At 53.9% G+C, this 25,333-nt stretch overlaps 6 protein-coding genes across 6 annotated transcripts; 3 read left to right on the top strand and 3 right to left on the bottom strand.

Annotated features, from left to right (window-relative positions):
* Positions 1–756: 756 nt before the first annotated feature.
* Positions 757–1,765, bottom strand: CORC01_13024 (uncharacterized protein; the record flags this gene model as incomplete). Its single annotated transcript, XM_022624642.1, has 5 exons — positions 757–861; positions 918–1,046; positions 1,134–1,147; positions 1,492–1,514; positions 1,611–1,765. The coding sequence occupies 5 exons, from the start codon at positions 1,763–1,765 to the stop codon at positions 757–759; spliced, it is 426 nt and encodes a 141-aa protein (XP_022468850.1).
* Positions 1,766–6,495: 4,730 nt separating this feature from the next.
* CORC01_13023 (alpha amylase) lies at positions 6,496–8,183 on the bottom strand (the record flags this gene model as incomplete). Its single annotated transcript, XM_022624641.1, has 2 exons — positions 6,496–7,886; positions 7,970–8,183. The coding sequence occupies 2 exons, from the start codon at positions 8,181–8,183 to the stop codon at positions 6,496–6,498; spliced, it is 1,605 nt and encodes a 534-aa protein (XP_022468849.1).
* A 1,434-nt stretch (positions 8,184–9,617) lies between these two features.
* CORC01_13022 (uncharacterized protein) lies at positions 9,618–9,965 on the top strand (the record flags this gene model as incomplete). The annotated part of the gene is made up of 1 exon (XM_022624640.1): positions 9,618–9,965. The coding sequence occupies one exon, from the start codon at positions 9,618–9,620 to the stop codon at positions 9,963–9,965; it is 348 nt and encodes a 115-aa protein (XP_022468848.1).
* A 3,873-nt stretch (positions 9,966–13,838) lies between these two features.
* CORC01_13021 (alpha amylase) lies at positions 13,839–21,015 on the top strand (the record flags this gene model as incomplete). Its single annotated transcript, XM_022624639.1, has 3 exons — positions 13,839–14,258; positions 14,320–14,435; positions 14,490–21,015. The coding sequence occupies 3 exons, from the start codon at positions 13,839–13,841 to the stop codon at positions 21,013–21,015; spliced, it is 7,062 nt and encodes a 2,353-aa protein (XP_022468847.1).
* A 646-nt stretch (positions 21,016–21,661) lies between these two features.
* CORC01_13020 (subtilase) lies at positions 21,662–23,289 on the top strand (the record flags this gene model as incomplete). Its single annotated transcript, XM_022624638.1, has 6 exons — positions 21,662–22,035; positions 22,100–22,251; positions 22,389–22,420; positions 22,571–22,635; positions 22,692–22,721; positions 22,854–23,289. The coding sequence occupies 6 exons, from the start codon at positions 21,662–21,664 to the stop codon at positions 23,287–23,289; spliced, it is 1,089 nt and encodes a 362-aa protein (XP_022468846.1).
* A 116-nt stretch (positions 23,290–23,405) lies between these two features.
* On the bottom strand, positions 23,406–24,317 carry CORC01_13019 (uncharacterized protein; the record flags this gene model as incomplete). Its single annotated transcript, XM_022624637.1, has 1 exon — positions 23,406–24,317. One exon carries the CDS (start codon positions 24,315–24,317, stop codon positions 23,406–23,408), a length of 912 nt encoding a protein of 303 aa, XP_022468845.1.
* Between the last annotated feature and the right edge of the window lie 1,016 nt (positions 24,318–25,333).

Below are 25,333 nucleotides of genomic sequence, written 5' to 3'. Positions count from 1 at the left end.
GTCAAGGGAGCTTCTATGCACCCCACAGACGATAACGAACTGAACGGCAGTGATTGAATTCTGGTGAATTTGTAGAACGACGACCTTGCTTTGCCTCAATCGCCACTAGGCACTAGACTTCGCGGGGATGGTTTCTCAGCCAGTCTGCAATACCACGTTTGATCAGTAGCCGATGAGCCCAGGAACCCTCCTCCCTTTTGATGTTTTGGTGGCCATCTTGTTCAGTCTCGATTGTTGTCGAGGCCGGGCATCTTCTGGAACGGCAACCCGGAGACGAACCGATGATGGCTGTCACCGCTTTCGAAAAGCGACCGAGGAGACACGGCACGGGGCTTTAGGAGCACATTTATAACAACCATTGGCATATTTAATGGCTTTAGAGACTAAATTTATCCTTCTATCGATCCGCCGTGTTGCGTACGGTCTTATACCCGTCCGTGAGAGATACCGGAGGTGTAGGTGGAAGCGGAGGGTCAGTGCCAAACTTCTTCGAATTCTCCCATTCTCTCTGACGCTTGGAAGTCTGACCTCTGTAAGTCGGACTTGCCTCACATTCTCATCCCAAGTCAATCTCTCTTCTGGAGTCGTCAATTCCGGGGAAGAAGTCAGTTCCCATCTGAACATGTACCGTAGACAGAGCGTTGCGTCGTAGTCAGAATCCACCGAGGAAGCAACTCGGAATACGTTTCCCAGAGTGGCTGTTCGGGAGAGGAGAGACGTAGGAAGGCTTGGAGAATCAGTCAAATATCGTAGGTCCTAGTCGTGCTCATGTGGCCCAGCGGCCGTTGCTGTTCTGTGTCCTTCGGGGTCACGAGAGTTGCGGATATGGGGTGGCGGACGGACGAGTAAGTAGCTGCCGTTCTGCGTGGAGGAGGAGGTCAATATGCATCTGAATTCCATCTACAAAGGCAACATACCCTGTAAAAGCCGTGGTAATGAACAGACTTGACTATATCAGTATCGTCCATCTCAAGCAGGAGGCAGTGTTTTGGGATAATCGAGTCGAACAGGCTTCTTGTATCACCATACCTCGCCGCATACATGGCCTACGAATGTTGGTTGAGGAGAGTCGACTTTAATTAAACTCGCTTAGACGTACGTTTCTACAATGTGAATGTCATGGGATAACATACCGTCGATGAGCGCTCTGATGTGGGTCAGTGATGCGCGTCTGGGTCGTGGTGTTGGGCGAGTGGCCAGGTCATAAGGGAGAACCGTTACACCCATGGCCACGATTCTTGATTGCATTACCTCGTTCGAGACTCAAATTTGGATAGACGCTGTTTGGTAGCAGGGCTACTGATGTGCCGACACGTTGATGGTTGGCAATTCAATGTAAAGGATGAAGCTTCGATGTCTGTCGTAGTAGTCGCCTGAACCGAGATTATTAAAATGGGCATTGGTCAAAGGGAACATGAAGCACTGGATTTGACAGAAGTCATGTTGAAGAAGGTGAAATGGCAATGGCAGGGCTTTGGGTGGTCATCGTACGGGTCAAGAGCTTGAACATGGAGCTGGGCATTTGGATTAGTATTGACTTCAAACCTTATTGAAATTGATGTTGAGAAACAATCAACGATCCTCAAGCAGATTGATTTTTCACAACGCACTCCAGCAGACCAGAGGACGTCAAAAGAAGCCTGGAATCCCGTTTCCCTCCAATGTTATCTAGCGTCCTTCTGCATTCCTCGGCAAACAGCATCTCCCTCTCGGGAAGCACGAGCGAGCGGCGGGAGTAAGCGTTCCCAAGCCCGTCGTCCAGCATTCCGATCTGCTGGTGAATGTGCCTAAGCCACTTGAAGTGCTTTGAACAAGTCTAAATAAAACTTTGAAAACTGGGGGGACGTGGTACACAAGTGTGGTGGCCCGCGTAATGTTCACGAGGGGGTCGTACATGCGGCTCTCGTTACTGTTACTCAGCATTCCACAGAAGTTTATCAAGACGACCATTGAATCAAGGGGGGAAGGGGGGCATTTGGTGAGAAACCAGAATGAACGATCAAAAATGATAATGCATCATTTCTTGGGCTATAGCATTCGTTAGGATTGTCGCCGACGAAATACTTGGACCTCAAGTGTCGGATTGTGTCGTTGGCGTGCTTGTCACGTGTGCGGGCGGGCCCACAAAGATACTTGATGAACCATTGGAGTCCGGATTTCAACAACATCCGATATGGTGTAGTGGCTAACATGATGCCCTCTCATCTATGTGAGAGGTTAGGCATAGCCCCGAGTTCGATTCTCGGTTTCGGAACATTTTGCCATTTTTGATAAATGACCCGCCATCGTCGCATCCATTTTTGAATATACTTACTTTTTTATCCATGCTCGCAGTATGTTAATGTTAGCGCCCTATTCCCTCTCAAGGCTAGCTAGGTAAGGTAGTAAGTAGTAAGCATGCATATATTCGGACGACCTTGACAGCACTTTCCTCCTTCCCATCTTCCCTCAGTGACGACGTTTATATGTCGGCAATGTTATGGTACAAGGCGCATAATAAATGACAACCTCATTCATCACACGGACGTCAAGAAAAGGTGCCTAGCGAGCACAGGCAATGAAATCCGTCATAAAACTCATTGCAATGCAAAGACATCCGGGATCCAGAAAGCGAGTGTGAACCGAACCGCCCTTCCCCGACTCCAGCCTCGTCCCGTCGCTGCAGGGCAACCAACGGATGCGCGCGCATGCAAGTCTCAGAAAATCTCGACCCAGAGACGCATGTGGCCCTCTACCCGAGAACCAAAGTCTCGTTTCAAGCAGGAAGGGGGGATCAATCATGAATAAGCAACAAGTGAGACCCTCATGTCGCTGTCAAATGAAGGCGATGAGACATATGTCTCTCTATCCGTACCACATTGCCGAACCTCGTAGTCTGCCAGGTCCTCACGGACCAGCTCATTAACAGTTCCCGGCCGTAAGGCAGATTGACTAACTTGTATATTGCGAAGAAGGAGAGAAACCGAGTGGGAAAACATTGAAACAATTAAACGAAACCCACCGCGAGAGATGAGGCCCGAGGGAAACGCTGAGAGAATCTTGGCAATCGATGGAATAAAGAAGCACTGTCCGGCTGAAGCGGGGAGGATCGACGTCGCAGTCAAAAAATAGATTTCTTTTCGTCTCCTCGGGAGAATACCACATTGCCATCTCTCTTGAGTGATCGAAAGAAGTGATATCCATCGACCTATTCACGTGCTATTCAGAGACACTTCGTCGGAAGCTTCTCGAGTGCCCCGCCTGCAAGGGGAACTCTGCAAGGGATACGGACTTTCTAGTTCTACACTACGGATACCAGACTACTTTTGGAATACCACAGTGCCACAGTAATACAGTCTCTTGGCGTCTGGATTCTGGACAGACATGGTGACTTTGACAGGCAAGAAGACGGGGCCGAAGATGGCCCGGCGGCGCCTGAGCAAAGATGTGTCGGCATGCCGTTCATGTTCGAAACTTTGAGACTTGTAGTGGGCAGGCCGCCCCCCACCATCCATCTTCAAAAGATTGTGCCTTATCATGAGGTAGTAGGATCAGCAAGCGATCTTCGTGTTGTTTGCTTCGTCTTCCAAAGGTCCGAAGGGATGTTTTGTTCACCCAATGAGACGTGCGAGAAACCCCGCATACCAAGACCGATGCTCGACAGCAGCAGCTGTGCGATGCTTTGTTGCCCAGTAGGTTCATGGCACGTTGGGTGATGGAGGTTGCATCGTGACACCTTCCGTGGAAAGCAGAAGGCATATGACTTGAACAAACAATAGACCCCCCCTCTCTCCTCCCCTACAAATCGCCACAAGAAAGCAAAGGAAGCCTTTTTACCCATGCTGCTCAGCTCATCGTCAATCCACGCGTGTCTTTCAAAGGGAATAAATGTGTTCATCGCTTGCAGGTAAGGGAGAGGGTGAAGAGAGTGAGTGGCTGTCGACCGTCGAGTCTCGACATTGTATCGCACACACCAAGCCTGCAGACTAAGCCCATTGAGGACACCCGCATGCCGCTCTCAATATCCGCCACATCCCCCCGTGCCTCCCCCGACCCAGAAACCGCATGTGCCGAGGCGTGGATGCTATTATCATCCAGAGAGACGAGTAGGAGCCCGAGTAAAAGCAAGAGGTCTTAGACATGCAGACGTCCAGTTCCAGTCAACCCAGTGATCACCTGTCATTATCTTGCCTTGCCTTGCCTTGCCTTGCTTTGGGGGAAAGGGGTGGGTGGATTGCTTCGCGGGCGCTTGTCTGGACTTGCATATTCGTACATCATGTACAAAAACAGGTCTCAGAGTTGCAGCAGAAGAGCTGCATAAAAAGGGAACGACAAAAAAAAAAAGGATGCAACCAGCAACTTTGGTAGACTTGCAGAATATGCCATGTGCCTTTATCTTATGCATGTCTTATCTCTCTCTCTCGCGCGTCCCGAACGATACAGCACGCGTCGTCCGCAGTCCGCGCAGAACCATCTACCTGGCGGCCCGACCATGCCAAAACCCCCCCACCTTCTCCCCCCCTATCCGCCGTTGATCGCAAAGACGGCAGCTTTCACTCTTCGCCTCCGTCTCTGGGCGCGTTCCGAGTCTCCAGTCTTCTATGGAATAAACATCGTCAATCTGTCAATCGATCGGGTCATCCAGAGAATTGGTTTCGCTGGTACTTTAATGGCTTAAACAAACCACCCAAAAACAACGAAAGGCACTCTCTGGTACATATGGGTTGCTCAGTTTCTCTTCAGATTCCCTTTTTTTTTTTTTTTTTTTTTTTTTTTTTTTTTTTTTTGACCATTTTTTCCCCCCTCTACCCACCGCTTTCTCTTTTCTCTTTGGCGCCCCCCCTCCCCCCCCCCCCCCCCCCCTCTCCCCTTCCCCCCCCCCCCCCCCCCCCCCCCCCCCCCCCTCGTTCCACACCTCCAACGGCCGATCCCTTCGTATCGAACGGCAGAAAAACCCCAGTGGTACCTACCTAGTGTACCTACCCTCCAGACCACACTGTGCGCGCGCCAATGTCTAACACGGAATACTCATTCCCACAAAATGGCCCATTGACATCAAGGTTGCATAAATTCGCGGTACCCCCCTATCTATTCGAGGAGCCGTGAACTAAGCACTAAGGTCAGGTACAACTCTCTTCTAGTGTTCTAAGCAACTGGGGCTAAAACGGGGTTCGGTCCGTATTGTTTTTCCCCTCCCTTTTTTCCCCAAGTGCAGGGTACCGGTGCTGTAGCCGCGAAGACGGTGGACCAACTAAGACTAAGGAGGCGGTTTCCTGGACTCCGACTCGTCCGACCTGACCGATACTTACCTAGATCGATGAAATCACCCCCCCTCCCCCCTTCTCACCCCCTATTGTCTGTCACGCGCCCTTTGTTCCTTTCCCTATCCCCGTTGTACGGAATAGAGAAAGTAAATTTTCCTTTGTTGTCTTTTTTCACTGGAGACCTCTCAGGTACCCGACGGCTGTGCCGAGTCCTGGAGAGGTCTCCACGTTTTACACTTAAGGATAGTTTTTAGGATACCCGATAAGCTAGGTACCCAAATTTTTTCTTTCTTTCGTCCTCGTCCCTCAGATGGTGGCTGTGCAAGTTGGGATGGGAAAGCTTGGCTCCATTAATCTACGGAGGACGCCGATCGAGACCGACTGACCGATTGTTCGGTGCCGAGGACAAACGCGAAGTGGGAGAAGGAGAAGTAAATGAGGAAGAGGAAAAAATTTAAATAAACAATGATGGGGGGGGGGGGGTTGTGTGGGCATTGTAATTGCTTGTTCACCTGTCCATGCAGATTTCATATCGAATGGCACGACACGCTTTTGTACTCGGCTGTTTTCGGGCTCCGTTTTATACGTGATGTGAGCCGGCGCTGTCCGTGTCTCGATTTGGAACAGCCCTGGAGGGGTGGTACTACGTAGGCAGGGGTAAGTAGACAATTGGAAACCCTGACCCAAACGCCGCTATCGTGAGGCTTCTCGGGCGGGATGTGCTAGATACTCCGGCGAGAAATAAAAACAGTTCTATGATTTTATCCTCTCACATAGGTGAAGCACATACGCTGTTGAAGATGTTACAAAACTCACAGTAGCTCCAGTTGGTATTATGACTATTTTATTTCCAAAGAGTCGGCTGGTATCATTATGAACAGGCAAGCAAACACACAAAACAAGTACAATGTAAAGAAGCGAATGCAGGAGTGAAGGACATTATTCACCAGACCACGTGAGAGCTTCGATGAACCGTGGGGCCCGGGGGAAAAGGATAATTACACACATCCTAACATAGTGATGAGAGATGATGATAGTCTGCGTCATGAAAGCCGCCATTGAATTATCCAAACTCGGCTTTGCGAAAACTCGACCGTGGCCAGAAGAAAACATGCATCTGGCTCGCAGTATATCCCACCACTGTCGTGCCCTCTTTTTTCTTCTGTTTTCTTGGTTTTTTTTTTGTCTCTCCCTTTTCTTCTTTTTTTTTCCTTGCTCAATGTCTCTCATCTACAACCGAGCAGTGGTTGCCTTATGCGAGGAGCGCAAAAGAGACGGCCATGACGGAAGCCAGGACCAGGGTGATACTGCTGCCGATGAAGCCAGCGGCGCTCTTGCTCTTGCCACCCTTGGTGCCGGCCCCGGTAGTGCCGTTGGGGCAGATCTTGGTGGTGTCAATCGAGGACGCAAGGACAACAGCTCTGGGCTGGCCCTTCTCCATGTACAGGGTGACGTTGCCGGTGCCGTCGGCGGTGCTGGTGCCGCAGGTGGTGACCTCGATGACAGCATCGCCCGGGTTGAAGCCGCCGACGCTAAGCTGGTAGGTATCGCCCTTGGAGCTCTTGTTGGTGATGCAAAAGACGACCTGTGCGCCGTCGGGGCCCTTGCGCAGGCACAGGTGGGTGTTCTCGACAAAGAGCTGCTGAGAGGCCGTGGTAGCGAAGGCTTTGTTGGTGGCCTGGAGGGCATTGCGAGTCTTGAGGAGGGTGGAGGTGAGCTGGTAAATGGGCGCCGTGGTGTCGTACTTTGATTGCCAGAGGGGCTCACGGTTGAAGGGGGTCCCGTTGCCGTTGAAGTGCTGCTCCTGTCCCTGGTAGACGGTAGGGATACCGTCGGTCAAGAGAATGTAAGCCATGGCGTTCTTGGCGAGCTCAATGTCCTCGTCGTAGACAGCGAAACGGGGCATGTCGTGGTTCTCGACAAAGGATCCGAGGGCGAAGATGTCGGTGCAGCCATCGCGGAGCTGGTTACGCCAGTCGGCGAGCTCGTTCATGTCACCACCGAAGAAGACCTTATTGAGGGGGTAGTACTCGACGTAGTTGGGCATGCCAGGCAACAGGTTCAGGGTCTGGTAGCGGCAGAAATCGGCGGGGGCTCCGGTCAGGACCTCACCAAAGGCGAAGACGCCAGAGGCGTTGACAAAGGTAGGCAGGAAGGCATCGTTGACGTGCTTGGCAGCATCGATACGGAGGCCATCAATGGAGTAGTTGGAGACGAGTTCCTTGATCCACTTGCCAAACTCGGCGACGACGTTAGGCTTCTCAGTGGCCAAATCGGCAAGGGCAACACCGTAAGGGTAGAGCCAGCAGTCCTGGTAGTTGGTGCTGTTGTCCCATTCGGTTACGTTGCAGTAGGGATGGTAGTCATCCGCTTCGTTGAAGGGGTTGAACTTGGAGTAGTCGAGCTTGGGCGGCAGGCTGTCGAGCTTCTGGACCATGTTGTTGACGACAACATCGACCATGAGGTACATGCCGCGGCTGTGTATCGCCTTGACCAGGTTGTCGAAGTCATCCTTGGTGCCAAAATGGTCGTTGAGGGCGTAGTTGTCGAGGGACCAGTAGCCGTGGTAGGCCTCACCGACGGCGGTGTCGTCATTCATGTTCTTGACGATGGGGCTGATCTGAATGGCAGTGAAGCCCATGCCTGGTGGTTGCAGTTAGTTGTGATGTGAGGCTCTGGGTCTCTGGGCGAGAGCCTGTGATGCCTCATCTACAGCAGCTACTAACCTTGAATGTAGTCGAGCTTGTTGGTCAAGCCGGCCCATGTGCCTTCGCAGAACTTGTAGAGTTCACACTCGTGATCGGTCGAACCGTCGGCATGGGCGTAACGGTCGATCATGACCTGGTAAATGGCTCGTTCCTTCCATGCCTCGAGGCCGGCAGCCTCGACGAGAGTAGAGAGGGCCGTGACGGCGGCCCACGCAAGCGTTGAGACACGCATGGTGATTGTTGTGATGATGAAGTCTGTAGGTTGTGTTTGAACGAACGACTACGCCGCGTATGGGCGTTGAATTAACGATTGTCTTTGCGCTTGGGTACGAGCGTGATGAAAGGAATGAATAAGGTCGAAGAGGATTGTGGCGCGCACACAACGATATAGACGTTTGGGATGGTAGAGGGACGAGACCGATGGACGAATGGACGGGGAACCCTTCAATGGATTGGCAACGAGTGACTGGCTCCAGGAGCTTGGAAGTGAGAAAAAGGGGTGGGAAGCCCGGGTAGATTAGACGAGTGACCAGAAGAGGACGTGGAGTCGGTTGATCGGTTGAAAGTAAAAGAAGAGGGGCCAAGCGCGTCAAAACGAGACTGACGCTTTTAACACGGAGAGGAGATCAGCAGAGGGCAAACGAGAGGGTGGTGGACTGAATACGGGGAACGCGTACCAGGCGAACTCTTTGGCAGTACTGTGTACGGCGCAACCGCACAGAGAGAGTACTCAGTATTGTACTTCGTACCTACTCACCGCAGAGGAGGGTCCGGAAGTACGGACGAACCAATGCAAGGTACGCGAGGCAGACAGCGCGGAGAAGCAGACAAATATACGAGGGTCACGGAACAACAGGCCGAGGGACGGATGGGCTTGGGGACGGGCTTGGAGGAAATGATGGCTCCTGGCAACTTTGCCGTACTTGGCCACCAATGTTAATGCCTCGGATCGAATGGGACGGCGAGGCCCACACGGGGGGCGCAAGTGTGTCATTGACCATGACCAACAACAGCTGGTTGACGGGAAATTGAACCCAAGCAGAGAAAAAAAGAGAGAGACCACGGGGATACGATGGTCGGTACGGCGGCCAAGCCGGGGTGTGTGGAGGTGCGCCGCGCTACAAGGAAATAGTGACGGGGAGGAAACCCGAGCGTTGAGGGAGGGAAGCAGCCTGGAGGAGAGCGGAGGAACAGGAGACTGCAGAAGCGACTGATGAGGTGGAAACCCGGCCAAGACGCGGATGGTCAGTTCGGTATCGTACGAAGTCGCGTACTCAGCACCCTAGCAGCGGCATGCAATGGGACGAGGAAAGCAGAAACTGCGTATCGAGTGAGGGAGGCCTGAATAAAGCCAAAGCTGTGGTCAAGGTGATCGACACAGAATACGGAGTATCCGTACCAGACTTTGCAAAGGGCAAAAAAGGACCACAGAGTTGTGCCAGTGTGGTGAGAGAAAGGCGTAGGTAGTCAGTAGCGGAAGTGTCGTTGGTCGTTACGTTGTGATGGTGTGCGGTCAAAGTGGTGTGGTGGAAACGGCTGGTGGGAAACTGCCGCCGACGGTGCGCCAAAACGGACGGTGTTGTGATGAGTGTGTGGTGCTCGGCCAATGGGAAAAAAGCATTTGGGGTTCGGATATCCGTACTGTGAAGGTACGGTACGAATAGAGATGAGAGAGGTGAAGGATGAGTTTGGTACAAGGTCAAGCCTGTCAGTCCTGTGTTATTTTGGACAGCAACCAATACAGACACAGAAAGGTACGTATCCGTCCATAGCAGTCTGGAAAAACCTCGTTTCCCCTGCCAAGAAACGCCAGGGCTGCGCCGTCAACGCCGTCAACGGTGCGGCCTTGGAAAGATGTGAGAACTTTTTGGAATGGGTTATCCCGATAAGGAGTGGTGGCACCACGACAGGGGACGTCACGTCGGCAGTGGCATTGGCCGCATTGGATGGCACTGAGTGGCACTGGGCACTGAGGACAGCATCGATAGCGCGCATCGTCCTGTTGACGGGTTGACGGTTGGCGCTGGTCACTTTGGTAACTTTGGTACAAGGACGCGGCGGCGGTGCAAACCACCGAAATTGGCCCCTCGCGACGAGCGAACCTGAATCAAAAGTGGTCGAACCTGGAAAAGGTACAGAAATGTTCTTGGTGTCTTCTTGGCAGCGGCGGGAGGCTTGATGTCATTGGACCGCGTTGCGTAGTGTTTGCCTGTCTGCGCCGCAGGTTCTCTTCATCCGTCGAGTCTTGATGAGACGACATTTGATGGCTTTGGGGCTCGAACCAGTTGCCAGCCGAGACTCGAGAAAAGTGCGAGAAACAAATTCTGCCAGGGAGTCCATAGCGTGTCCTGCAGGTGGACGAGCGTTGGCTTTTGTTGAGACAGATGATCAGAAGCCCGAGGTCAATTTGGAGAAGGGCGAATAGTGTCTTCGTGTTGCCGACTTGTGGTTGGTGCGTGTGCCAAGTCTGGGCGCCACCACTATCGCTGTGCGTCGAGGTTATCAACCACCATTGGACGGCCGTGTGAATACCTACATAGTAAGCAGTCCAGAATTGGACGCGACGCGACTCCCACCGTCCTGTCCCACAACCATCCCAACACCATGAATTCTGGCTTTCCCAGGAGGTGGTGTACTGAACGGACTCACTCAAACTCTATAGAATCTTTGGAGGCAGGCAGCCCCTCGCCGTGTAATAAATACATACATTGTAGTACGGATACGCGGGTTTCAAGACGGCTTCCGCTTGATGGGCCCCATGTACGAATATCCTCATGAGCCCTGAATCGAGTTTCTCGTCGACTCCTGGAAACCGGAAGAAGCTGAAGGGTATGGGACCCCCCGGAACTCTCCAGACACCACCATCAATCGGTCACTACCATAGGTAGTACATAGTTTGAATGATGAGACACAGAGTGACAGGTCAGGGCAGGGCCGCGAGGCCAAAAAAGAGCCAGAGGCCTAACGCCACCAAGAAAAGGAGCTCGCGTGGCCCTGGCTTACTCAGCTCGGCGAGGCTTCTGGTTTAGGCGAACATGACCCTTCCACGTTCCCGCTTCCAACTTGCCCCTGCACGGACTCCTCTCTTCTTCATATCCCATAATCCTACCGATATTCACACCTGATTATTGTCCCTATTTGTGGCAGTCCCCCCTCCATCCTCAGTTTGCCCCAAACATGTTGATTTCGGCAACTCGCAGCAACGAAAGTTGACATCAACCCTACCTATTCCCCCGCGCCCAGACGATGCCCAGGCCCGCCAGTAAAGGCGTGTCACGGCCATGAGTCCATGAAAGCCTGTTTCTCGACGCTGACTCGCTTGTCTGCACCGACCGCTCTTGTGCGATACGGCCGATCGTCGAGTCGACTGCGGGCGAATGCTGCACCGCGGTAGGAGTCGTGCAAGGAGGCCCGGCCCCGGTCGGCAGCAAGTGTAGGTGCCCCTCCGACCGACCCCTGGCCCACACTACCCGATCCCAGCCCTCCCAATCGAGGCTACCCCCTCGTGCCCAAGTGGGTCATCTACTTTAGATAAACCTGGTCCTACTTGAATTATAAATGGGCCATGGTTGAGCTAGTAACAAGTGAGTGGGGTTGCGTGGGATGCACTCCCTGCCGGCCTGGCAGGTGAGACCTTGGGAGGCGCTGAAACTCACAAAGGACAGCTTCCAGCAGGAGCGAAAGAGCTTTCAAAAGGTAGCCGCCCTCTGCCTCATGTGGCTGATGCCAATTGAATAGCAGCTAAGGATTGGCCTTTACGTCGCCAAGTGAGACCCACCGTGGCTGAGGGGTTGTCTTTGCAACGGCCATTGTTCAGATTGCCCGGGGCTTCAAGTCTTCTCCCATTCCCAGTTCAGTGACCTGACAGTCGACAGTCTCTTTCCGTTCCATTCTAGGTACCACACGGTGCCAAGACGGGGGGGGGGAGTACTTCCAAGTTCCATGTGCAGTTCCCCAGGGCCGGGACCACTCTTCGCCTAGTGTTGTTCATTTTCTTCGGCGCTGCTGCATCTAAGGTACTTCACTGAAGTACCTAACCACCCTTGTGCTGCCTTAGGTAAGCTATAGCGACGCCCAGGGACGCGACTCTCAGCGCTGCTAGCGACAGACACTAATGTGCTAGGCAGAAGATCAAGTTTGATTTGCTTTTCCTGTTCTTCCTTCTCAAATCCTTTCATGCCGCCGTGGCAGACTTGTCGCTTCCTCCTGCGTTAGCCTCCCCGCGAATCGACGTCACGATCACGATCAGACAGACGCGCCGCCCGACGTGTTCATGGCTTGGCCCAGTCCACCCACACTAAGGCACATTAGACTTCCTACACAGTACAGCACCTTAACCTTGATTGATTTGGTGACTTGTTGGACAGGAAGCAGCAACAGCCGGTCGGGCTAGCAGTAGCCACTGCGGACGGGGTGCCACACCATCGCCCTCTGAGCATAAACGTTTGTGCTACACTGCACTACCTTAGCTGAGATGAACCCCTCCGATTCCCATCTGCCAAAGACGCCCACCTCAACCTGCCGCATGCCAGGCACTTCGCACTTTGCCCACCGCCTTTGAACGGGTCCCGCCCTTGAGCCTCAACTGTTCCCGACTGGGAAATCACTGCTCTATGGGTAATCTTCGACAGCATGGATCATCCGTCCTGACAGCCTGGTTTGTCTCCAACGTCTCGTATTCTTCCTGGGGGGACCGCCCGAAGCAAAGCTGACTCGATACAAGAGAGCACGTTCTTGGACCAGGGGCCCGATTGACAGCGGATACTTGAACCGACGACGGAGCTCGCCCGAATCGACCAACAAGATGCACCACCCCGTGCCGGCTTATCCTTGGTCTTCAACACGCTACGCGCACACTGGCCAGAATGACATCCTCACCCCTACCGGCGCTGACCTCGGGGCCACCGTATTGGACAGTCTCTTTTGTGGACTTGGTCCAAACTGGTAATTCAAGACGGAGTCCGCCAATCTCCCATCTCACTCATGGTTCGCTCCCACCCAGGCCCTTGCCTGCACCCTCTGCATATCCATATTCCAAACTTCGTATAACCAGAATTAGCCCAGACTACCACCCCCGGAGCCACATTGTCATGTACCAAGAAAGAGGGGTCAGACGAACAAGAGGAGCAGGTACCTACCAAAGACCTGAACCTGCCATCCATCCTCGATTCCTCTGTTCCTTCTTCTCCAGTTTCCAGAGGTCCAACGGGAAGGGCTAACGATTCGGCTGGCCCGTTCCTGCAGAAGGGTCCCCATCCGCCCATCACGGAATCGATGTCCTGCGGCCCTGCGGCCTGCTCGCCTGCTCGCCTGCTCGCCTGCTCGCCTGCATCATCCCCATCCCTATCCCAGTTTCGCCCCAAGACCAAGACTCGCAGACTGCTAGTGCCAGACTCCATGGAGCCTTGAGAGGCGAGGCGGACGGAAAGATCCTTTCCATGGACTCTTCTACGGCGGCCCCCCCAGGCCACTCTGCCGTTGTACCATGTGCCTGTTCCCAATTCCCGTACCTGTGCTTGTTGTGCCTATGCCTTCGCCTATGCCTGTGCCTTCGCCAGTAATCCCCCTTTCCGCCTTCAGCCTGGGGCATATTGCAATTGGACTGACCCAAGCTCCCACGAGATTACCCCCTTTTCTACCGGTTCCAGCGTGGCGTTGACGGCCGAGTTTTCTTCCCATCCGTCCCGCGCCTTGGCTTGCAACTCATCCCGTCATTCGTTCTTGCTTGCTTGCTGGTCTGCTTCGCGGCCTTTCTCTCCTCCCCCCATCCCATCACCACCACCACACTCTTTCGAGCTTCACTTCGTCACTCATTCCTGTTTGTGTGTTTTTTGCTGTACAATCTTTTGCTCACTCGCCCCTCCCGGCGAGTAAGAGTTCTCACAAAATGTCTAATTCAGTATTGGCTTGGGCACTTACACTCCTTACCACATCATCCACCCTCGTTTCCGGCCTCAAGTACACCGCGAGCGAAGTCGATTACAACATTAACACCAACAGATTAGCAAAGAGTCCTGCAGAATATTCAGGAAAAAGAACTGGCCACACATTCACAAAATCACCCGACAACTGGCGGTTTCCTTACTATACGTTGTTCATCGATCGATTCGTAAATGGCGACCCCGATAACGACAATGCCAATGGCACCCTCTTCGAACATGATATCATGAGTAACCAGCTCCGCCACGGAGGAGATCTGGCTGGTCTCGTCGACACGTTGGATTACATTCAGGGCATGGGTATCAAGGCACTCTACATTGCTGGCTCGCCCTTCATCAACGACCCGTGGAAGGCGGATTCATACTCGGTACGATACACGCCTCGTAGCCCATGGTCACGAAGGCGACGCGAATACTGACATTTCGCAGCCTCTCGATCTCACCCTACTCGATAGGCACTATGGCAACATCACGGCATGGCAAGAGGCCATTGACGAAATTCACCGCAGAGGAATGTACGTGGTCATGGACCAAACAATGGCGACGTAAGTATCCGATTGGCTCGCTGGGGCTTTTTATCTGTTTCTCACTTCCTGTAGCATGGGCGACTTGATCGGTTTCGAAGGATACCTCAACTCGTCCACTCCGTTCTCGACCTCGGAGCACAAGGCTGAGTGGAAGACTTCGAGACGATACCTCGACTTCAACATCGGTAACAAATACAACGAAACCTGCCAGTACCCGACTTTCTGGTTTGAGGACGGAAAGAAGGTCGACGTCTCTAAGCAGTTGAAAGGCTGCTACGACAGTGACTTTGATCAGTACGGCGACATTGAGGCTTTTGGTGTTTTCCCTGATTGGCAGCGTCAGTTGGCAAAGTTCGCCTCTGTGCAAGATCGTCTGCGTGAGTGGGTTCCCTCAGTTCGCCAGCGTCTTGAGCTCTTTTCCTGCATGACGATTCAAACGCTCGACATTGATGGATTCCGTATCGACAAGGCTGTCCAGGTCACCGTAGATGCGCAGGCTGAGTGGAGTACTGCCATGCGAAAGTGTGCAAAGGATCTTGGTAAGGAAAACTTCATGGTTGTTGGTGAGATTACCAGTGGTAATACTCTGGGATCTATCTACCTCGGACGTGGTCGAACCCCCGACATGGCCAACGCACTTGATCTTACCCGCGCCACCACATTGGACTCCAATAGTTCCTCTTCCTCTGGCAGCTTCATTCGTGAGCAGGGCAAGAGCGCCCTCGATTCTGGTGCGTTCCACTATTCCGTCTACCGTTTCATGACCCGATTCCTCGGTATGAGCGGCAACCTCGAGGCTGGTTACGATCTGCCGACCGACTGGGTTCAGACTTGGAACCAAATGATTCTCACCAACGACTTGTATAACGCCAACACTGGAGAATTCGACCCTCGCCACTTGTATGGTGTCACCAACCAGGACGTTTTTCGCTGGCCCGCCATCGAAAAGGGAACTGAACGCATGCTTCTCGCCTACTTCATCACCACCCTACTTCTTCCCGGCGCACCGCTTGTTTACTACGGTGAAGAGCAGAACTTTTATGTTTTGGACAACACGGCCGACAACTACGTTTTCGGTCGGCAGGCCTTCTCGGCCGCCCAGGCATGGAAGATACACGGATGCTACGCGGGCAATAACTCCGTTTACGTCGGCTGGCCCAACACCAAGGGTAAGACAGGCTGCGCGGACGAAACTGTCGCGTATGACCACCGTGATCCGTCGGCCTCAGTGCGCAACTGGATGAAGCGATTGTTCTCGTTCCGCGACGAATACCCTGTCCTTGAGGGTGGCTGGCTTCTCGAGCAACTTTCCAATCAGACTCACGGCGTCCTGCATGTGGGCAGTCCCACTGCGACTGAAACCGGAATCTGGAGTGTTGCGCGTGGTTACTTGAGCACTCAGAACAAGACGGCCGACCCGGTTTGGCTGGTCTACCACAATAGCCCCAATGAAACTACCTACAAGTTCGACTGCAGCAACGAGGCAAATGCCTTCCTCTCACCGTTCGACGGCAACACCAAGGTCAGAAACTTGTTCAGCACCGATGCTTCGATTACCCTCGAGACCTCGACAAAAGAGAATGGATACAAGGGAGCAGGCCACAAGGCCGGCTGTCTTAGCAGCATCACCTTAACGCCCTTTGAGTTCCGCGCCTACGTTGCTGATACCAAATGGTTGGATATTGCTCCTTCCATTACCGGTTTCGAGCCCGGTCATGACACGCCCATCGACTCTACCGATGCCAACGGAAAAATTCCCATCGCGTTCAAGTTTTCGACGGAAATGGATTGCAATGCCGTGACCAAGGCCGTTTCTGCCTTTGTGAATGTCGACGCCAACACCCAGACAAACATCACTTTCGACACTCCTACCTGTGGCGCCATGGATACCATTGAGAAGGAATCGTGGACTGGCGCCGTCGCTTCGGTCTGGAAGTGGTCCGCCAATCTGCAGAACGTACCCGACGGCATTGTCAAAATCACTGTCAACAACCCCGCGGCGCCTAGCGGTGGAAGCACAAACGCTACCGATCACTTCCTTCTCCGCTTTGGCAAGCCCATTAACCCCGTGGTTTTCCCTGCTTCTGCCAACTACTCACGGGCTCTGATGGAGCAGAGCGGCGATGAATACTTCATCAACCACGCCGCTCCTGGCGCCAACAGGTGGCGCTACAGCACCAACTGGGGTTCAACCTGGAGCAGCTGGATGCCGTACACCGGTGCCAGGCAGCGCATGGTCCCGCAGGCTTGGGAGGGTACCTCCCTCCAGAAGTGGGAGGGTGAACACCTGATGGTTCAATACTTCAGCAAGCCTCTCGGTTCGTCATCCTTCATCCAGCACGCGGACAACGGTATTATCCCCTTTGCCCGCCGATTCCCTCACGTCTTCCTCCATGGACCCTTTAACAAGTGGGGTTACGATGCTGGTCTGCCTAACCTGATGACCCAAGTCGGCGACAACATGTGGGAGCTTCACTTCATGTACGAATGGCCCGCCCAGGTCCAGCTCAACCTTTGGGGTATCAACCCGGACAACCAACCCGATGCTTCCTTCATTTACGGCGACCCCAACGGCGACGGTGTACTTGACCGTCTGCCTCCTAGCAGTTTGTCTGATAACGTTGTGAACCTGACCTCGCCGCCTCCGATGCCTGCTCTCTCCTACAAGCTGGTTCTCAACGACGCTAACTGGAACTACGTCGCCGTTCCCCAGGGCAACATGTGGATTCAGATTGTCTTCTTTTTCCTCCTCGGCCTCATGCCCATCATCCTCGCTGGACTGGCTGGCTGGATCTATATGAAGGGTTTCTACCAAGTCAAGATTAACAAATCAGGATTCTCCAAGAAGGGTTGGTTACCACTCAAGCTCGGGAATGAGTCCAACATTAACTTCGGCGAAAAAGGCAAAAGTCTCGAGATGTCCCAAATTCCTCCGTCTCCTACCGTCACGCCGGCTACCGTTGCAGCCACCGGTGGCGCCCCCCGAAGGAAGGTCCTCATTGCCACCATGGAGTACAACATCGACGACTGGAAGATCAGCATCAAGATCGGTGGTCTTGGTGTCATGGCCAAGCTCATGAGTCAAGCTCTCTCCCACGTGGATTTAATTTGGGTCGTGCCTTGCGTTGGCGACGTCGACTACCCCATGGACCACGAAGCCGAACCGATGTTCGTTGAAGTTATGGGCGACTCCTTCGAGGTCAAGGTCAACTACCACGTCTACAAGAACATTACGTACGTTATCCTCGATGCTCCCATCTTCCGCCAGCAAACCAAGGCCGACCCCTACATCGCGCGCATGGACGACCTCGAGAGTGCCATCCTGTACTGTGCCTGGAACAGTTGTATTGCCGAGTCGATCAAGCGCTTCAACGCCGACATCTACCACATCAACGATTACCACGGAGCCGCTGCTCCTCTCTACCTTCTCCCGCAGACTATCCCCGTTTGCTTGTCCCTGCACAATGCCGAATTCCAGGGCATGTGGCCCATGAGGACCGAAGAAGAGCAAAAGGAAGTTTACAGCGTCTTCAACCTTCCGGCCAAGGTCGTCAAGGACTACGTGCAGTATGGTTCCGCTTTCAACCTGTTGCATGCCGCTGCCAGTTACCTCCGTATCCACCAGCGCGGTTTCGGTGCCGTCGGTGTGTCCAAGAAGTACGGTGACCGTTCTCTGGCCCGTTACCCCATTTTCTGGAGTTTGAAGAACATTGGCCAGCTGCCTAACCCCGATCCTTCCGACACTGGAGAGTGGAACCCCGAGGAAGACATCTCCAACTCTACGGACGAAATCAAGATTGACGAGACTTTCGAAGCCAACCGTGCCACTCTACGTAGACAAGCCCAGGAGTGGGCCGGTCTCGACGTCAACCCGAACGCCGATCTCTTCGTCTTCGTCGGCAGATGGAGTTTGCAAAAGGGTGTCGACTTGATTGCCGATCTGTTCCCTAGCATCCTCGAGAAGTACCCCTCTGTCCAGCTTATCGCTATTGGTCCGGTTATCGACTTGTACGGCAAGTTCGCCGCCCTCAAGCTGGCCAAGCTCATGGAGAAGTATCCGGGCCGTGTCTTTAGCAAGCCCGAGTTCACTCAGCTGCCTCCTTACATTTTCAGCGGTGCTGAATTCGCTCTTATCCCCTCTCGTGACGAGCCTTTCGGTCTGGTCGCCGTTGAATTCGGTCGTAAGGGTGCCTTGGGCGTTGGTGCCCGTGTCGGTGGTTTGGGCCAGATGCCCGGCTTCTGGTTCACCGTCGAGTCAATGAGTCCCCAGCATTTGCTTCATCAATTCAAGCAGGCCATTGCTTCAGCTCTTGCTTGCAAGCCTAGAAAGCGAGCTCTCATGCGCGCCTGGAGCGCCAAGCAGCGTTTCCCCGTCGCGCAATGGATCAGGCAACTCGACACGCTGTACAACGACTCTATCAAGATTCACAACAAGGAGGCTGCCAAGCAAAAGAAGGCGGGCGGCATTCGCAATCTTACCGACTCGTCCTTGAGGTCAAGCGTTGCTGTCAGTGAGTATGGTGCTGAGCTTACTCCAACTGGCTCGAGAGCTCCTTCTCCTCTTCCGCCACCAAGCCGTATCGCTAGCCCCGCGGGCCGCATCAACTCGCCCGATCTCCAGACACCCAACATGCCGTGGTCAACCATCTCCTCCTCCCGTCGCAGCTCTTTCTCGAGCTCCATTGGTGGCCGTGATAGCATGCTTGCGCCTCGCGACAGCATGTTCGCCAGCGGTCGCGAGAGTATGGTGAGCGTAGATAGCTTCGCGATTCGCGCCCAGAACGACATCTCCTCTCCTCAAACTCCGGGCTTCGGCGATGCTCTTGGCCTGCCCCAGCCGAGTTTCTACAAGCAGCAGCGCAACAGCTCTCAACTGTCTCTGCCCGATGTCGTCGGTGACCGCCACGACCTCAAGCTGCAAAACGTGGACCAAAGCTTCACTGATAAGAACGGAGAATTCTACCAAGAATTCGAGCAGATGCTTAACAACCTCACAGCCAAGAACTCGGGCAACGATCTTTGCATCGAAAACTTCCTCAAGAAGAGTGAGAAGAAGTGGTTCGCGAGATACCGAGACGCGAAGCTTGGCCGGAGAGACCACAGCAGGTCAAGGAGTCCTGCGCCTGGCAGCCGCCCCGGCTCCAGCAAGGGTCTTGGTGCCAAGTTCGACGTCGATGAGCGTGGCCGGAGTCGCACTCCAAGCGGACTCACTGGGGCATCTCGCTACGATGACAGCCCCGTTGACGACGAATTTTTGTTGGGCGACAACTACAATGCGCCCACAGGTATCAAGAAGATTTTGTCCATTCGCATTGGCGACTGGCCCATCTACGCCTTCTTCCTCGCATTCGCTCAAGTCATCTCCATCAACTCGTACCAAATTGTCCTACTCACCGGCGATACCAACCAGACGCCTCTGAAGCTCTATATTGTCGCCGCGACGTACCTGGTAACTTCACTCTTGTGGTGGATCATGGTTCGCTTCACCAAGTCGGTTTACGCCCTCTCGCTCCCCTGGTTCTTCTTCGGCCTCGCGTTCGCCCTCTTGGGCATTTCGCCTTACCTTTCACCTTGGCAAGCCAGCGCTGGTATGCAAGATGCCGCCACTGCCATTTACGCTGCTGGCGCCAGCGCTGGTGCCCTGTCATTCGCGCTCAACTTTGGTGACGAAGGTGGTGCTCCCACCAAGCAATGGATTACGCGTGCGCTGGCTGTCGCTGGTGTTGCCCAAGTCTACTCCTTGATGCTCTGGTACTGGGGATCTCTCACCCATACCCCACAGACTTCGCCAATGGCCTTCTTCGACGGTACCAGCATCTCCAAAGCTATCGTCGTCTGCGTTCCCGTCGCCATTGTACTGTGGACCATTGGTATCGTCCTGTTCTTCGGTCTCCCTGACTACTACCGCCAGGCGCCTGACAACATCCCCGGCTTCTACATCTCCCTTGCTCGCCGCAAGCTCGTCCCTGTCTTCTTCGTCATGATCATCATCCAGAACTACTGGCTGTCGGCGCCTTACGGCCGCAACTGGGGTTTCCTCTTCGCCTCGCAGTTTATCCCTGGATGGGGTGTTGTCCTCCTTGCCCTTGGCTTCTTCGTCGTCCTCTGGTCCATCATCCTCTACGTCTTCTCCTTCTTCTCAGAGAGCCACACATGGCTTCTGCCGATCTTCGCCATCGGCCTGTGCGCTCCACGTTGGGCGCAGATGCTTTGGGGTACCAGCAGCATGGGCATGTACCTCCCCTGGGCTGGTGGCCCCGTCGGTTCGGCCATCCTGTCTCGCTGCCTCTGGCTCTGGCTCGGCCTCTTGGACAACATCCAGGGTGTCGGTCTGGGTATGATGCTGCTCGCGACGCTGACACGCCAGCACGTGTTGGCCGTTCTCGTTGGCGCACAAATTGTGGGCAGTGCCTTCACGATGCTGGCGCGTGCGACGAGTCCCAACTCTCTCTCGCCCAACACGACCTTCCCCGACTTTTCCCAGGGCCTGATGCCCGGAGTCTCAAGTTACTGGTTCTGGATCTGCCTGGGATTCCAGCTGGTGATCCCCATCCTGTTCTTCAAGTTCTTCAGAAAGGAGCAGGTGTCGAAGCCATAAAGAGCTTTTGCAAATTTTACTGCGATGCGAAACAAAAAAAAACAACACAAATACCCGGGGGCCGCGACGCGCTTTACGCCGCGCACAAACAGCGCCGCGCCGCGCCGTGCCTCTTGTCACGTTTGGTCTTGGGGGGTCAGGGGTCCGGTTCACTTCCGACTTATGGGGCCTTTTTTTGGTTGTATAATGATGTATAACTTCTTTATATATACACACACAAAATCATCGCGTTTGAACAAAAGGATTCGTTCATGGCCTACGAATTGCCTTCTCTCTCTCTCGCGCGCGCGCCCGCATAGCCAAGGGGGGGAAACAGGGAACGGAAAAAAAGGGGGGCTTGATCCTCTTCCTCCGTCTCTTCGCATGTTATTTTTCATTCTTTTACAAAATGCATATACTCATCTCTATCTTTTCTCGTTGAGAAAATAGAGAGGCGGGAGGTTCGGAGGTGAAAGATCAACCTTTGACGGCAACAAATGCCCACGGAAAACATCTAGATTTAGACTCACGCTATGTCCTCGCTCTTTTTACATATTTTCGAATCATGAATAATATTTTTGCAATCATTTGCTCTCCCATTCCTTTTGCATTTGCTGTGACTGAATCATGACTACATTGCAGGGTTCTTTAATACTCTGTGCATGGCATGTCGTGGTTCCAACCTTCGGCACGTGATGGTCATCACGCTCCCACGGCATCGCGCGAGAGCGAGCGTGTTTGCGATATGACGTCCAGAGCGGCTCTCCCAATAAACGTCGCCGGCATCGTGGCGCTCTATATCGGGGCACGTGGAGGCCGCTCCACGCACGGCGCCGGCTTCGCAGAAGCCCTGCACGCTTGCATCGTTGCGTCCGGCCGCGCTATCCCCTGGTCCAACGGCACGACCAAGGGCATTCGGTTCTGGGATCCTCCCCTCAAGATCGTTAGCGGCCTGATCGACGCCGTCTCCGTCCTCAATGCGACCTCGCAGCTGTCCGGGGAGGCAAACTCCGCTCTCCACGAGATGCACCACTTCTCACGGTACCACCAGGTCGACATCACTAATAGGGTCACGACAGAGCTCGGGTACATCTTCACGGTGCAGGACGCCGGCAATTTTCGAGTCGTACTGGGTCGCCGAGGCTGCCGACGCGGAGATCCTGGACGTCCCTCGCATCAAGGATCTCGTCGAGATTGAGCCTCTCAAGATTGGCACCCTCTTGAGCTTGCCTTCGGGCGGGTTCAAGGTTGCGCCCGGTCAGACCAAGACTGCAAATTAGGTGCCTCTTATCCATTGTCCGAATGCTTCATTTAGAGAGTGACGATTGCAGAGGACGCGGTGAAGGAGAACGGCCAACGAGGAGATTTAGGTTCTCCTTTGACATTCCCCCAAGCCTCAACGTCTCGAGACTCCCCATCTTTAGTGGTAAGATTCTCACTGGCTCAAGCGCTGGCGACGTGCTCTCTGTGCCTTAGTTCGGTAAGACTTGGTTTCTCCCCTGGGCGAAGCTTCATCTAATAAACGTCCAAAGGCGTCAGCGGTAGCATCAAGCATGACCTTGCTGATATGTTCCAGACTTTTTACGAATGGACCCGTGTCTCCTCTGGCGTCAACCAGACCCTGCTCTCCCAGAAGTACAGGTGCGTATTTAATGAGTATTATACGTGAAGGGAGTCAACAGCTCATCTCTCAATAGCTTCTTCACCTTTGACCTCTCCCTCGCCAAGTAAGATTTTGTCAGGCTCTAAGTCTCTCTGACCTGGAGCTCCTGCCAGGTTCGCTGGGACGTAAGCAATATTCCAGGTGTCTAACTCCCTTCAACGCTCTCTAGATCACTGACCTCGCTGGCTTCCTGCAGGTCTACGAACCCACCTACCAAGAGCGCGGGTGGGTTTACCCCCGCGGTCGTCGGCGAGACCAAGTATGGCGGCTCCGTTGCCCGCTTCGACGTCTATAACAACGCCAACTACCCTGTCTTCGACCCGGCCACCGATAGTGTGAGCAACACCTTCCCAAAACTTTTCAGGACCAGTCTCGTGACTCACCCTACGAGTCTTGGTGGCTCGGCAAGCAGGCTGACAGGAGCCTGGAAAGTACAAGTCAGTATCCTCATCTGGGATTGTTGTCCTTTATACGGTCACATAAAGAGTCTGAAACTTACGACTAGGTGGCGCATCGTGGTTTTGAAGCCCTATGGTAATCCCAAGGCGTCGGATAACTGGGAGATTTCTGAGACGCCTATGATTGAGGTCCTCCCGCTCGCCAGAGGCAATTCCAATGCTCTCCGGCATTGAATGCTCTAATATGACATTACTGCCCAGCTCCATAGATCAACAGTAATTTAACCCAATTCTTTTTCTGCGCCATGATTTTCCCATCCAGTCTCATCATCTCGCATAGTAAGGAAGCATCATTCGATCGCAACCAACTCATCAGCAATTACTTTCGGCTCCTTCTCGTCCCCCTTGCCAAAAAAGCCCTTCTCGTCGAAAAAGTTGACAGTCTGCTCGAGCGCGAGCTTAGCTAGCCGGTCGGCCTCCTTGTTCTCCTTCCTAGGCACCTGCCAAAACTCCACCGTCACGCCCACCTGCCCCAGCGACATCATCGTGAGCATCAAATTATCCCACAGGTCTTCGTTCTTGACCTTTTCGCCCTTTGTGTTCTTCCACCCGTTGGCCAACCACTTCTTCAGGTGCGGCTGCTCTCCGTTCTTGCCCCCCGCGATGCCCTCGACGAGGTAGGCCGAGTCGCTCTTGATCACGACATGGTGCAGCTTGAACGGCTGCGGCGGCCCGCGGAAGTGCTGATGAGGCAGTCCCTGCTGCGCAATCACGGCTGCCTCCATCATCCCCGCGATGGCGGCGTAGAGGTCGGCGCGCTGCTGCGTGTGCTGAGGACGTTCCCTGCTGTCGCTGCCGTCCGTGTCTTTCATGACGTGCCCGCGGTCCTTGGCGTCGGGAACGCGGCAGGCGCGGTTGACGAGGTTGCCGGGGCCAAAGTAGACCCCCACGGCGGACTTTGCGGGAGGCTGGTCGGGGCTGTTTTGGGGCGGGCAGATTCCGCGGACGGCAATGACGAGGGAGTCAGTGTGGTAGGAGGGGCCCTTCTGACCGTCTCCGGAGGTGGCGGGGGCGTTGTGGCAGCGCACGTGGACGAGATTGAAGGAGCCGACGCTACCGGGGATCTCGAGGTTGACGAGGCTGTTCTCGCCGTAGAGCTCTACGTGGTCGGTCGGAAAGCGGCGGACGACGTAGCCGTCCGAGTCCGGCTCGACGAGCTGGCCGACGCGGTGGTTGACGTGGGGGTCGTGTGCGCGAACCATTTTTTGCGGGTTGTGAATGGGGTAGGACTATGTTCGTGGACGAATTTAACGAAAGAGACTGGAAAGTTGTTGATTCGTCTGGAATGTTTGAGTGGCCGCGGTGATGAGATTGGTAGTTTGGCGAATGAGATGATTGGAGGATTAGGATGCCAACCGTGATAATGAAGTGAAGTGGAGATGAAGCGATGATGAAAATTGCAATGCCGTTCCGGATTTTCACTGGTCCGGTTTCCTCTCTCCCTTGAATTTGTGATGAAATGTCCAGTAGTGCCAGAATCAGGTAGCCAGTCTAGTGTGGAACGGTCTCCCGTCGTTTAAAGACACCGTCAAAATAATGAGCCAGATCCTACTTTGTCCAAGCCGGAAGATGAAAAGACGGCACCGGAGAGAAGGTCTGCCTATGCCCGAAGAACGGATGGTGGGGACCCGGATGCCGATCGGCCCCACTTGTACGCCGAGGTTCACCGTGTTCCTTTCGGCGGTGTAGAGCCATGAATGAGAGTCATGGATACCTTGACGGGAGGGGGAAGTGTAGGAAATTAACATTTTATACCCACCTAGGTAGATATCTTTCCTCCAAATGGTCATTTTGAGCAAGGGCAGGTGTGTGAAAAGGCAATTACGGGTCGAGGAAGGCAGGAAGGTTTCACGATTCCGGTAGAAGCAAACGGCTGTTGTCTACTTTCCTACGTAGTACCTTACCCAGTACTTACCTATATCGGTGAACCATGTTGGTGAACCAGCCACTTGCCAGCATGAGGGTATCGGAGTTTTGGCCCTCTGTCCTACCTGCCCTTCATGCGTAGGTAGACACTCGGGAAACAGCCCATGGGACGCAGAGCCCCTACGTCCAGTATTTGTCTCCAGAAACACTTATACCCCTTCCGTCTCTCGTCATCGACGACTGGCCCGATCCAACAAATGTCCAAGAATCACTTCGAGAATCACTTCATCGCATTACAGATACGAAAATCAATTCATCGCACTACAGCTAGAATGAGACATCGTTCTAGCGG

Source organism: Colletotrichum orchidophilum (assembly GCF_001831195.1).
Source record: "Colletotrichum orchidophilum strain IMI 309357 chromosome Unknown Scaffold_174.1, whole genome shotgun sequence".
Lineage (NCBI taxonomy): Eukaryota > Fungi > Ascomycota > Sordariomycetes > Glomerellales > Glomerellaceae > Colletotrichum > Colletotrichum orchidophilum.
The sequence above is the reverse complement of the archived record's forward strand: the minus strand, read 5'-3'. Positions and strand labels throughout refer to the sequence as shown.